The sequence below is a fragment of the Tenrec ecaudatus genome, chromosome 2 (assembly GCF_050624435.1).
Source record: "Tenrec ecaudatus isolate mTenEca1 chromosome 2, mTenEca1.hap1, whole genome shotgun sequence".
Taxonomy (NCBI): domain Eukaryota; kingdom Metazoa; phylum Chordata; class Mammalia; order Afrosoricida; family Tenrecidae; genus Tenrec; species Tenrec ecaudatus.
Window position 1 is genome coordinate 181338863 of NC_134531.1, and position 13127 is coordinate 181351989.

At 52.2% G+C, this 13127-nt stretch overlaps 1 protein-coding gene across 1 annotated transcript in view; it reads left to right on the forward strand.

The window, feature by feature from the left end:
* TENM2 (teneurin transmembrane protein 2) overlaps positions 1 to 13127 on the forward strand; it is a 504145-nt gene that overhangs the window by 379750 nt on the left and 111268 nt on the right. The window contains exon 12 of the mRNA XM_075542722.1: positions 3247 to 3393. Within this exon, the coding sequence (XP_075398837.1) occupies positions 3247 to 3393 (147 nt within the window). The remainder of the gene's footprint in view (positions 1 to 3246; positions 3394 to 13127) is intronic.

Here is a 13127-nt window from a genome sequence, read left to right on the forward strand (position 1 = left end):
GTAACTCAGGGTTGCCTAGCAACGCCACGCACCTACCAAGGTGGCTTTCTTGCTCTTCAAGCTGAAAGCAAAGTCCTGTCCATTAATTCCCAGCTGCCCTGGAACTTGGCGGGGCTTTGCCAGCTCCCCACTGTTCGTGTTTTCATCTTCTTCATACAATGTGAAGAAAACCCGCTACTGCGGCCTGTTTATCTCACGTCAGTTGGTCGGAGTGGGGGAAAGAAAGAGCGAAAAAGAACCTCGAGAGAGAAAGGGGAGGGGGTGCGGGGAGCCATTGCATCTAGGAACATACATATTTTGAGTGGGTCTCTCTGACAGACTTGCTCATGATCTTGGCAAATTTAAATTTTATTTGGGGGAACGTGGGTCTCCTGCACAATGAGGTTTCTGCTGAGACTTTGAGCATGATTTTGCTCAGACGGGAGGCCTCAAAGCAGCTAAATCACAGAGCACATTTTAGAGATGCCCTGCTGAGCGAAGGCTGGCCGGTCTGTCATTTAGTATATTCGCTGTGATCCATCCCCCAAAATTCTACTGCTGGAAATTGTAAAGCTGGAGGTGACTGGAGGTTGGAGATATTTCCTTTTCCTGGAGAATCAGTGAAACGTCCCTTGGGTTTTCCCCACTGCGTTCCATTTTGCTCCTGCGGAAATGTTTCTGAAACGGGGTTGACTGCTCCTCCAAGCACGCTCTCAGAGGAGGAGCGCCGGCCCCACAGGGTTTGCCAGGGCTGTGCGGCCCCCTCGTTGGGAAGGGAAGGGCGGGCCCGTGAGGAGGACCATCGTCCAGGCGGAGGGCGCCGTCCTTGAGACGGGCCAACACTGACCATTCCTTGGACTTGGACTCTGTGCAATGCAAGCAATGGAGGCCCTGGGAGCCACCGCCCTGCTTCCTCTCCTTCTGCACCCGCTCCTCACTGACCCGCACGGGGAGGTTCCACAAACCAGGTGTTGTTTGAAGGTGGGAAGTGTGTGAAAGTGGAGGATGACCACATCAGGTCACAAACCGGAGGAAGGCTACATCATTGCGTAACTACTGGAATACATCACAACGCAACTGCCAATTCTACCGGTCCATAACTGCCCACCCGCTGTGTACCATGGCCGAGCCAAGTTACTCTTACCCCTCCTGACCGCGTTGCTCTTCCCTCGCACAGTAGCGCTTGTTACTGCCGAACGAACAGCATCAATGCTCCAACTAGTCAGACAATAGCTTGTTTTATTTACTATCTTTGTGAACGCACCACACTGCATCATGAGATGAGCCATGTGTGAGGAGTGGGGCACTTCATTGCAGAGCCTTCCCTGGGAGAGCCCCTCCTCCGTAGCTTACCCTGATCGCTCAGGGCCGAATCCCTACCACATACTGGACTCAACATGGAGTGGAAAAATACTGCTCTCCTTAAAGAAGTGAATCTCAGGGGTCGACCTTTCTTTGTATAAGGTGCCCATTCAGTTGCACCAGGGCCGCACGCACCAATTAGGTTGGCAAGCATGCTCCTGAGAGGTGCTGCTTCAGAGCACAGTGAGGATGCTCCCTGGAGGCCTCGGGAGAGGCCTAGAGAGTAAAAGCAGGGGCAACACACACATTTGACACACAAGATTTAGGCCAGGAATGTTTCAACTCACTCTCCTCCATCAGTACAAAGCTCTTCCTCCTTCTGCCGCGCGGCCACCCTTCCCTCTGTGTGCTATTAAAACGCACAGAGAAAGGTGGACACGGAGGGGGTGGCAGACAGAGGTGGAGGGACTTGGAGATGGAGGGCTGTGCAGGGACGTTGCATTCTGTGGCTAATTCATGGTTGTGGGGTACATTTAAATGAAGTCACCGAAAACAGATTGCACAACTCTCTGCATTGTCTAGAAGTCATTGCATGGGATACTTTAAGGAGATAAACTTGACAGTAGGAAATGCATGCCACAGTATCACTGCCACACACACACACACACACACACACACACACACGAGGTACACCTGTGTGTCAGTCAGTGGGCTTTGAGAGTGTGGCTGCCTTGTGGCAGCTTTGTGCTTCTGTCTGAGCCGGCTAAAGGGGATCCGAGTTGCACCGTCTCTTGAACCCCCGTCTCTTGAACCACATGTCGCAGTGTCACCTCCAGCTCACGGGGCCCATTCGGGGGTGTGTAGAACTGGGCTGCGCAGGATGGTCAGTGGCTGACTTCTTGGGAGTAGATCGCCTGGCCTTGGTCCGAGGCGCCTCTGGGTGGGTTCATATGCTCAATATTTCCATTAGCAGCCACATGCTTAACAGTGTGCTCTACTAGGGGGCTCTCCTCTCTCTTTAATGGCCCCCCCTTCTCTCTCCCTCCCCCGGCTCCCTTGGCCTCAGTTCAGGCCGAAAGAGTGATGGCCGCAGTTGTTTCGGTGCTGGAAAAAACAAAAGACTTGGGTAGGCTGCTTCAAGGCGAGGGGGCAAAGGAGCAAGGAAAGTAACCCTGAAAGTGAGAAGTACGCAGCCTTCCTGCCCGCACCCCAACACACTCCACACGCCGCTCTCTCTCTCCCCGCTCAGATCCCTCGGCCCCGTTCATGCCACAGCCTTCAGGTCCTGCCATGCTCGTATATTTACATCACCTCCTAAATAGGGTGAGGGGTCAGTGGCTAACCTTCCCGTGCGCCCCTTACAGGAAATGCTACATTCAGAAAACCTCCAGGTACAACCACCCATTTCTCACGTCTACGAGGCTCATGGTCATTATATGTAACTACACAGTTAAGACCCCTGAAAGCCGAGGGCTCTGGGCCTCTGTCAGCTGTGGATGGAGAATGTTCTCCCTTCTGCGCAGGGTATTTCTCAAAGACAGAAGGGGGGTAGGAGGGAGGGTTGGAGAAAGAGAGAAAGAAATCAAGAAGGAAAGGAAGAGGATCTTTAAGTGGCATGTCCATCCTGAGCTACTGGCCGGGAAGAGCGGTCTAGCTGTTCACACTGTAAGCACAGAGCAGGGCTAGCTTTCTGGGCTTGCAGTGAAGCCCCCACGTTGAGAAGGTTGCCTCAGACTCCTCCATACAGGTCAGTGTCCTTGGGCCTTCCCTGCATCTCCAACCCGACTGTGTCTTGCAACTGCATGTGCACCTGCTCCCCTGTCTCTCTCAAAGGCAGGCAAGAGCCCCATTCCCAGGCTGGCCCAGTGGCTGCCCTGCGGCCTGGCTCCCCCTCTGCATGGCTCCCCTGCATCCCCAGTGCGGCCTCACGTCCCTTCTTCTCATCTTCTCCATTTCTCCAACCAGATGGCTGCCCCGATTTGTGCAACGGCAACGGGAGATGCACACTGGGTCAGAACAGCTGGCAGTGTGTCTGCCAGACCGGCTGGAGAGGGCCCGGATGCAACGTTGCCATGGAAACCTCCTGTGCTGACAACAAGGATAATGAGGGAGGTGAGCAAGCATCTTCTAATTCACAGTCCCTCGGGAACACAAGGCTGCGTCTCCTTCCGTCGTGACTCAGTTTTCTCCGGAAAGACCTCCCCTCTCTCTTGTTCAATGTTGTCACGTTGTTTCCTTTGCAGCGAAGTCGGAGAGGGGTGTCACTGCGCCGGTGGACCTCCTGGAGGTGGGGTGGAGGGCTAGGTCTGGACTCTATGGTACACAGGGTATCACAGAAGGGGCGCTGGACCCTGGTTCTGCCCTCAGGGGATTTTCCTGCCTGACCTTTCAGGGCTGGGAGTTTCACACTGGTGATGGGGAAGGTGATGGCAATGGCAATGGCGATGGCAACAGGGATGGGGATGGGGATGGGGATGGGGATGGGGATGGGGACAAGGATGGGGATGGGGATGGGGATGGGGATGGCGATGGGGACAAGGATGGGGATGGCGATGGCGATGGGGATGGCGATGGCGATGGGAATGGGGATCGTGATGGCAATGGTGACAGGGACGGGGATGGGGACAGGGATGGGGAGGGTGATGGGAATGGCGAGGGCGATGGTGATCGCGAAGGCGATGGCGATGGGAACAGCGGTGGTAGGATGTGCCTTACCTGGCGCTCAGACTTTAGAAAACACCCAGCATAGTCCTTTGAGATGCTACTTTGCAGCTTCTGAGAGGAGGAAACTGCGGCTTATCACCTAAGCACACTCTGACTCGTGCTGACCTTGTGCGTGTCCAAGGGGAACTGTGCTTCCCGGGCTTCAGGTGGGCGTGGGAGCTTTTGAGGAGTGGATCACCAGACTTTTCCTTTGAGGCACATCTGGCTGGGCTTAAGCCTCCAGCCTTCCCCTTAGCCTGTGTGTGTCAAGTCTTTACACCACTCGGGGACTCTATAACCAGGGGCTCCCCCAAACAAACCCCTGCCATCACGTGGATTCTAGTCCACAGCACCCCCGCAGGACTATGCAGAATTTCCCTCCCACAGGGTTCCCAGGGATGCCACTCTGGCCTTCCTCCATGAAGTGGCTGAGGGGCAGCTAGCTTCACCACTTCGTCACCAGGGCCCCGGTCACCGAGGCCTGGAGGAGTGGCGAGTCACTTGGTCAAGACAACGCAGCCATCCTTAGCCGGATCAGAACCCAAGCCCAGTCCTCACTCCAACAGCCACATGCTACACCAGTCACCACCAAGTGCACCTGCACTGTGGGCCCACTGGCCCCGAAGCTGGGAGTGTTTGTGTGGGGTATGGTGCGGAGCAGTGATCTAAAGCTGGGAGTGTTTGTGTGGGGTATGGTGCGGAGCAGTGATGTAAAGAAGGGAGTGTTTGTGTGGGGTATGGTGCGGAGCAGTGATGTAAAGAAGGGAGTGTTTGTGTGGGGTATGGTGCGGAGCAGTGATGTAAAGAAGGGAGTGTTTGTGTGGGGTATGGTGCGGAGCAGTGATGTAAAGAAGGGAGTGTTTGTGTGGGGTATGGTGCGGAGCAGTGATGTAAAGAAGGGAGTGTTTGTGTGGGGTATGGTGCGGAGCAGTGATGTAAAGAAGAAGATCCCATGACCCATGAAAATTACGCAACACTCACCTTACAGTGCCCATTAATTTTGGTGCTGTTTATGACTGCCTTCACCTCCGGCGCAGAGGTGAGCAGTCTCGACAGAGACCAGTCCATTCCAGATCACAGTGACTCTACAGGGCAGCATAGAACTGCCCCGTGGGGGGGAGGGGGTTTCTAAGGCGGCAAGCCTCATGGTAGCAGAATGTCACATATTTCTTCTGCAGAGTGACTAGTGGGTTCAAGCCTGGCCTTCTCATTAGCCACCCAGTCCCAGAGCTCCTCCCTTCCGCTCACAAAGTTTAAACCATAAGGATATCAGGTCCTTTACAGAAGACATTAGCCAGCCCCGGATCTAAAAGCGTGAACTGAATGTTCCCTGTGACTTACTTCATCGTGCAGGACTGAGGATACCGGGGCCCCATGGAGTTGATTCCTTAAGCATAGGATGTTGGTGATGCTACCGACATTCAGAGAGGTCTGTAAACTACCCTCTTCATAACGAATCAGAATTTGTTCTTGCAGAAGTAGTTTCAGGGTGTAAGCCAGGGAAGGGGAACGTCTGGTCTATGGGCTGGCGCTCTCGCTCTCTCTCTTTCTCGCTCGCTCTCTCTCTCTCACTGCCATCAAGTCAAAGCCAACTCATAATGATCCTATAAGACAGGGTAAAACTTCCCTGTGAATTTCCCAGACTATAATTTATTTGGGAGAAGAAAGCCTCATCTTTCTCCCAAGGAACAGCTTGTGGGTTTGAACTGCTGACCTTGAAGATCAGAGCTGAATTCCTAACCACTACACCACCAGAGCTACTATGGGCCATATAAGTCCTGTGAAATCATCAAGTCCTGCCACCATCATAGGCCTCCTCGAATAGAAGCAATGCCAGCCATCGCATTGGGTGGTGAGTTAATGAAATGTTTGACCGGCGTGCCCTGTAAATAACCCAGTGGCCCTAGGCAGAATAAAAAGTCCCCCATACCTGGACTGGACTCTAATCTGTGAAATCCAGTTATTCAATTTGGCAAAATGTGCATGGTGCCTGCTATGTGCCAGTCAGGGTGTAACCAGTTGTCATCCAGTTTATTCTAACTCATGCCAACCCATGTGTGTCACAGTAGAGCTGTACTCGGTGGGGTTTCAGTTGCCGTTTTGTAAATCAGTCAGGCCTTTCTTCCAACGTACATCTGGATGTACTACAGCTTCTAACCTTTCGATGAACAGCCAAATGCATTAGCAGACGCTGCCCTAGGCCCAGGTATAGTACCGACCCACTTATGCCTACCCAGCCCCTGTTGGCCCACTTCAAAAGCCTGTTGCCACCATATCAATTCTGACTCAGAGCGACCCTAGCTAGGGCTTCCAAGACTCTGTTACCAGCTCAGACAGCATCATCTTTCTCTCAGAGTGGTTGCTGGGTACCAACCGCTGACCTTGTGGTTAGCTACCCAAGGCTTCTCACGCTGTGTCCCCGGGTCTCCCCCGGTGTCAGGCATCAGGGTTGTAGAGAAAGGAAGAGGCAGTCCATTTTTCCTTTTTCCTCATCCTTTCTATTTCCATTTTGCAGGGTTTGCAGTAAATGTTTGCCCGTGGCCATTTATATGATACGTCTATAAGCGAATGTGCATTCGCTGGTAGGCGGACACACCCAGAAGAGTTGAGATACCTCAGGCATACATTGCAGCGCTCCCACCCATTCATGCCCTCTTTCTTGAAACAGAACTAAAAATAGAAACCACTGCACTTCACTTTTGAATGAGGTGAGGCACGTGCATTCTTTTAAACAGAGAGGCAAAATCACGCCTCTCTTCCCGGCAAGGTGAGCTCTTTCACCTGTGAGTCCCTGGAGGCTTCCCCAGCACACTGGTTATAACCCATCAGCTTCCTCCTCCAGCCTGGCTCCCCGCCCTGCCCCCAGTGTCGGCAGCTTGGATGCGCCATGTAAGGAAGAGGGCACAGTGAGGGAGGGAGTCTCTCCACCTTGCCCTGTGCTGCCTACACCCCTCTGCACCAGCCCCTCCCCTGCTCCCAGCTCCCACCAGCCTGGGAGCACACCCATGCAGTGTTGGAGCTGGAGGAGCACAGCTGCGGGCTTAATGAGTGCCATGCGGGCGGGCGCGCAGTGCTGGGTCCCTCCTGGCGGGCAGAAGCTGAGCGTCAGAAAGGCAGGGCACAAAAGCAAATGAGGCAGTGATTATGCTAAAGACAATAATGGCCTTGTTATGGGAACTATTAAAGTGAACCTCCCAAGGAAGTAATTAACCACAAAAATGGGGTGAGGGGAGCTCCATGAGGTGTTTATAAAAAGAAACTCCTAGTTAATTCAGAGTTGCTTATGTCAGGTGAGAGAGTAGACACCAGTTCTCTCTCACCTGGCGTAAGCAATTCGCAATTAACTGAACTCTTATTTGGAGGAGATTCCTCGGTGCCGAGTATCCTGTTTCGGGTTAATTGCTTCCCTAGGAGGTGTGCTAAGCATTTTTGCTGTTTATTGATAAATATAGAAGTAGCTCCTCATCACCTCCAAATCCAATGCTGCAGCACGCGCATGAGATCACTTTCTGTTAGGCCGGACTTTTCGTAGGGGGAGTTGGGTGGGGGTGGGGTGAGGGGGGCTGGTAGGAGTGAAGCCTGCAGAAGGGTCCTGTGGGTTTACAAGCCTGGTCATGGGACGGAGGTGGCAGCCAGGCAGAGCACGAATGGCAGCCCAGGGACTGGCTGCACTAAACCCATTTGTTATCAATCTCATGTAAGGGGGATAACCGAGACTTTTCCAAAGGGGGCTGGAGAAGGCAAGTCATTTTTCTGTCTAGGAACACCACGCTGCTTTTAAAAGGCAAACTTCCCTTTAAAGTGACACGGGATTTAAACAACAGCACTACAGATAACAAATAGAGAGGCTCAAAGCCCTTAACAGCTCCTCTCAGTATGGGTCTCACCGAGAGAGAATGAAGTCGTGGTGCTTTAGGGCTACTGGTGGGCCTGAAAGTTGGCCCAGAGGATTTGAAAACACCCATTGCTGAGACCAACCCTGTTGATGAAGTAAATCCCACCCCCACCCCCACCCCACCCCACCCCCCACCACAGACCTGCAGTTTGTTATTCTCTGTTTATCATACTGTGGTGGGTTTTGCATCACTGATACTGAAAGCCAGACCACCAGTGATTCAAATACCAGCAGGTAACTCATGATGGCTGGGGTGGCAGGGCCACCCTCAGACAGACTAGGAAGAAAGGCCTGGCAGTCTGATCTGAAACAGTATTGTTAGCTGCCATTCCGGTTGGTGCCAACTCCTTATGTATGAAAACAAATTCATAGCCATTGGGTCAGTACAGACTCATAGCGACCCCACAGGACAGGGTAGAATTGCCCCCCTGAGTGTTTCTGGGGCTCTAACTCTTCACGGGAGTGAAAAGTCTCATTGGTCTCTTCTGGAGTGTCTGGTGGATTCAAACTGCTGACCTTGCAGCCCATGCATTATCCATTCTCCCAGCGGGCTCCTCTATTCCAAAATTAGCCTATGGAGACCCTGTAGGTTACAACAGAATATTTTTCAATGTCGTGCTGGGAGACAAGCCCCTCAATTGGAAGGCATTCCAAATGCACAGGAACCACGACCTGGACTCAGCAGACCAGTCACTGTGAGGATGGTTCTGGGCCAGGCCTGGCCTCCTTCTCTTGTGCATGGGGCCAGCATGTGGCAGACAGCAAAACAAAAGCCGTTGACATCGACTCCATTCCGACTCTTGGTATCCCTCTAAGACAGAGTAGAACTGCCCCTACCGGTTTTGAAGACTAAATTTGCACAGCCTCAGGAAGTGTCATCTTATGCCCAAGAAGCAATTGATGGGATCAAACACCACCACCAGGGGGCACCCTTGGCAACAACAGCAAGAGTCAATCCCCAGGCGGTGGTGAGGCTGACTCTGGGACCACTCTGAGAACCACTGTCTGAAAACGTCTATTGTGTGTAATGATTCACCACTGCCACCCGCCCCACCGCACACACATCTAGGGTGGTGCTAGCTAAGTACCTTCCCAGGGAGAATTCAAACCAATTGTCACTGTTTTCTATGTTGAAGGATGTTTTGACGGTAAAAAACAAAACAAAAAAAACCAGCTCTGTTGGAAAATATTAGAGCATCCCACAGAAACCATGTACATTGGCAGCCTACCTTCTACCTCCTATCTCTTTCATAGTCTCCTCATGCCCCCAGCTGTGTGACCACAAGCGTAGCCTCAGGGGCCAAGGTCTGGTTCTGACTAGACCAGCCGGACCTGCCATTACCCCTGAAAAAGAGGGGAGACTGCGCAGACAGACGGGCCACCGACCGACTGTCTTTTTAATTGCGCGAGATCTTCACTTGAACTACTCACCCCAATTTGAAAACGAAGAGACTCAAAGAAATATTTTTGCTTACAGAAGACAAATACCAGCTCATTAAAGTCTGAGAGTACACACAACATGTGCGCCAAGTGACAGGCGGATAATATTTAATTATCACCACCAAGGCAGAGGTGCGAGATTTAGTTCATCACAGCCAGGGGTAGGGAAAAGGATGTAGATTTCCCGGAACGTGGTGAGCACAAGGTGGAGAGGCATTGTGAGACCGGCTGGCCTGCAAATACAGTCTTGACTCTCCTTCACACCCGAGTCCCCCAGAAGTTGCCATCAAGCAGGGACCCCCATTTCATCTGCACCATCCAGGCTCTCCTCCTTTCAAGCCCTCATGGGAATCTATCGGAAGATCCCACAGAAGCCGATCAGATGTCCTCTCCAGCCCAACTGGCTCTGGAATCTGCGCCAGCTCATTCTGACCCCACGTCTATCCCAGTAGAACTTCCCTCAACAGGGTTTTCAGTAGCTGATTTAGGGGATCTAGATCACCAGCTCTTTATTGTGAAGTTCCTCCAGTTGTGTGTGTCGGGGAGGGGTAGCATGGAATTCCACTTGTACCACCCTAGGACCTCCCCAGCCTAGGGCAGCGGCACTGGTGTAGAGGAGAAAGAGGATCACTGTGGCCTTGAGATACAGGAGGTGGGAGGATTCCTGCCCTGAGCCTGTTCAGGCTGCTACCTCCCATTCTTCCCTACACTGCCAGGGGAGCTGTTCCCTCTCCGGCGTGCTGAAAGCGAGGCCTTGTACTTGCTCCTTCTCCTGTCACTTCTCGGGTTTCTGACTCCGTGACAGGGTAACATTGTAACGATACAGTGCCTGGCCATAGAGTCCGGCTTCGTGTCCCAGCTCTGTAAGTCACTTTACAGTGCAAAGTCTTTCAACTGCACCAACCCCAATAGCTGTCATGAGTGTCAGTAAGAAACTCATGGAATCCCTTTCACGAGGTAAGATACCTGCCTGCTCCACAGAACGCACCCCGGGATTGCCTACCGGGTGATAGCATTGCTGTCCATTTAGATTTTCTGGACTTTGGAGCACCACCAGGTACCTCTTCCCTGCGTCCCACTATGGTGGTTCTCACTAGCACTTGCCAGTCTTCAGCCTTGCACAGCGCCAGTAGAGAACAGGGTTACCATTCTGATAGCTGGGCTCAAGCGTTGAGGTTCTGATTTCAGGTCAGACACAGAACCCAAGACCGGGTATTTTCAGCAGGCCCATGGAGGATTCTAATGCATGCGGTCCCTGGACCACATTTGGAGACAGAAAAACAAAACACCCTTATTTAAATACTAGCTTTTCCGAGTTGTGCTGGCTGAGCCCAATGCAAGACGCCGAGTGTAGCATCATACCAAAACCCCAGACCCATATTCCTACGCTTCCCAAGACAGAAGAGGCGTGAGAGGAATTACGTCAAGGTAAAGTAAGTGGAAATCAACATATTTTCCTTTCTTTAGTGAATAACGTTGGTGTTTTAAAAACACCCCTCATTCCCAGTCGGAGAGGTGGCCAATGTCTCGCGATGAAGAGAGTCTTTCACAGGGTGTCGTTAGGGTGTGAATGCATCCATCCATTCACCCGCGAGTTTATTCATTCGTGGTTTAACAAGCACCGTTCGAAGTGCTGCTACCTGTTAGATGCTGGAAATAGGCCCCTGCCTGGAAATAGCTAGGGAAACATGAGGGAAGCCCACCAAGAGCTCACCTGGCACCTGACAAAATACCAAATGTTTATGCCTATTGTTATTATGTGGGTGCAGAGTGGAAGGATGTGGTTCAAGGGGAGCTTGGGGAGGGGACTGTCATGCAGCGTGGTTCCAGCTACAGCCCATGAGTGGTAGCCCATCGCAGTTTGAAGCCCTGCAGCTAGAGAGGCCACAGAGCCACCTGGGATCAGCACTGCCTGGCGGGGGCCCACCTGTCCAGCCACTGATTGCATCCTCATTTCCCTCCTGAAAGGAGAGTCCACTCCACCTGCTCTGCCCACCTCCATCCACGAGATTTGATTCCTTGTATTGCTCCAGAGCAGGTTGCCCTAGGTTAAGAGATGTGAGGGTGTTGGCCTGAGCTATTGGCTCACCCACCGAAGCACTCCAGCTAGGTTGGAATGAGGAGAAATAACACTGGAGTCTGTCCAAAGCACTTGGAACAGAGGAAACTCACCCCTCGACCGCAGCACCCTCTGCCTCCTCCTCCCCATCCCCTAACCATCCAGATCGGTTTGACATGACTCAGGGATTCCATTCCGGCGTTTTTTTCACTTGTTAATTAATAACTCACTTTGCCTGTGCATTTAGCAGAGCCAAGTCAGGGACTTCAGGGACTTGGGAAGAGTTGTGGTTCTCAAGTCCAAATAGTCCGGCTCCTTCATCCAATAAGAATTACAGTGTGGTGAGCCCATGGTTACTGCCTTGATTACTGTGTGGGTATCTCATGGACGGGGGATAGCTTAAAAGACAACATTGCTCTATTAATTGGGTTGGAAGAGGATTCCCCTTGTAGTCCAAAGACCTTGTGGCAAATGTAGCTGGAGCCATCAACGGAGTCCGCGATCAGTTCCCAGAGAGGAACACAGTCTATGTAATGCTTTGGAGGAGAACTTGGCCTTGAGGCTGCTGCCAGCTGGCCCAGCACTGGGTCTCTCTTCTGTGGGAGGGAAGCAACCCTAACGGAACATGTGGCCACAGGGGCCAGAAATCACTCTGGATGCAGCTGTTCCAAAAGCGTTCTTCTTAGATGCAAGAGTCTTTGGTTTAGGATGGGTCTCACCTCCGTGTTATAATATAAAGGGTTTATGTTTGTTTTTAGTGCAAGGGAGGATCCTTCCTCCCTGCTTAGAAGCATTCTGATCAGCAAGCTCTCTGAGAGCATGCATGCACCGTGTTGAGCTCTGGACGCACCTGGTGCTGCTGTCCCCTGACTCACAGTGACCGGCATAGAGCAGGTCTGAATGCTGCCTGCTTCTCCTTCATCCCATGCGCGAGTAGCTGAGGGTTAGACTGCTAGGTCCCATGCCATTTTCATTGGCTGATTTCCAGATGTCGCTCTCAAGACCTGTCTTCTTGGTCCGTCTGAGTTTTGGAAGCTTCGCTGAGAGCTGTTCAGTGTCACAGCAACATTGAGAAGCAAACCTGAGCCTCCCACCTAGAAGGCAAGGTGTGTGTCACTGAGTCACCAAGGCTGAGAAAGCCCCCTCGCTGGCCTCTGTTCAGTGCCTCCTGCTCCCTGCCTCCACACAGCATGGTTTATAGGCCAGACCATGGATGTCCTTAAAGGAGTGGCTACTTTGGTTAGATTCAAATTATAGTAATTTCCCCTGGACATAAACGACCGCCTGTCTGGGCAGCCCTCCAGCCACCTTCCCCAGTACCTCTGCTGCAACCTCTGTGCCTGGCGCGCCAGTCCTCACACATGCTAAGTTCCATCCAACCCCTGTGCCTTTCCTGAGCCAGAAATGCTCTCTGGAAGGCAGGTATTGGGCACTGCTGCCTCCTTCTAGCCATTTAGTTCTGGCTGAACTGCATCCTCAGAGAGTCCTATGTAGCTCCTGTAAGATTCGTCTCTGTCTCACAACCATCATCAATTACCCCTTGGTGGTCCATTTACAGCATGTGCCCAATTCTGAAAGTCTTCCACCTTGATGTCTATTGTATGTCTCATCACACTGCCTCTTCCCCCTCCTTAAACTCTGTGAGGCTTAAGCTCTATCACATAGTTTCCATCTTATGGATAAGAATACCGAGGCTCTGCAAGCTAAGATTAAAAATACCAAACCACTGTGAAATACTGGATCTCAACA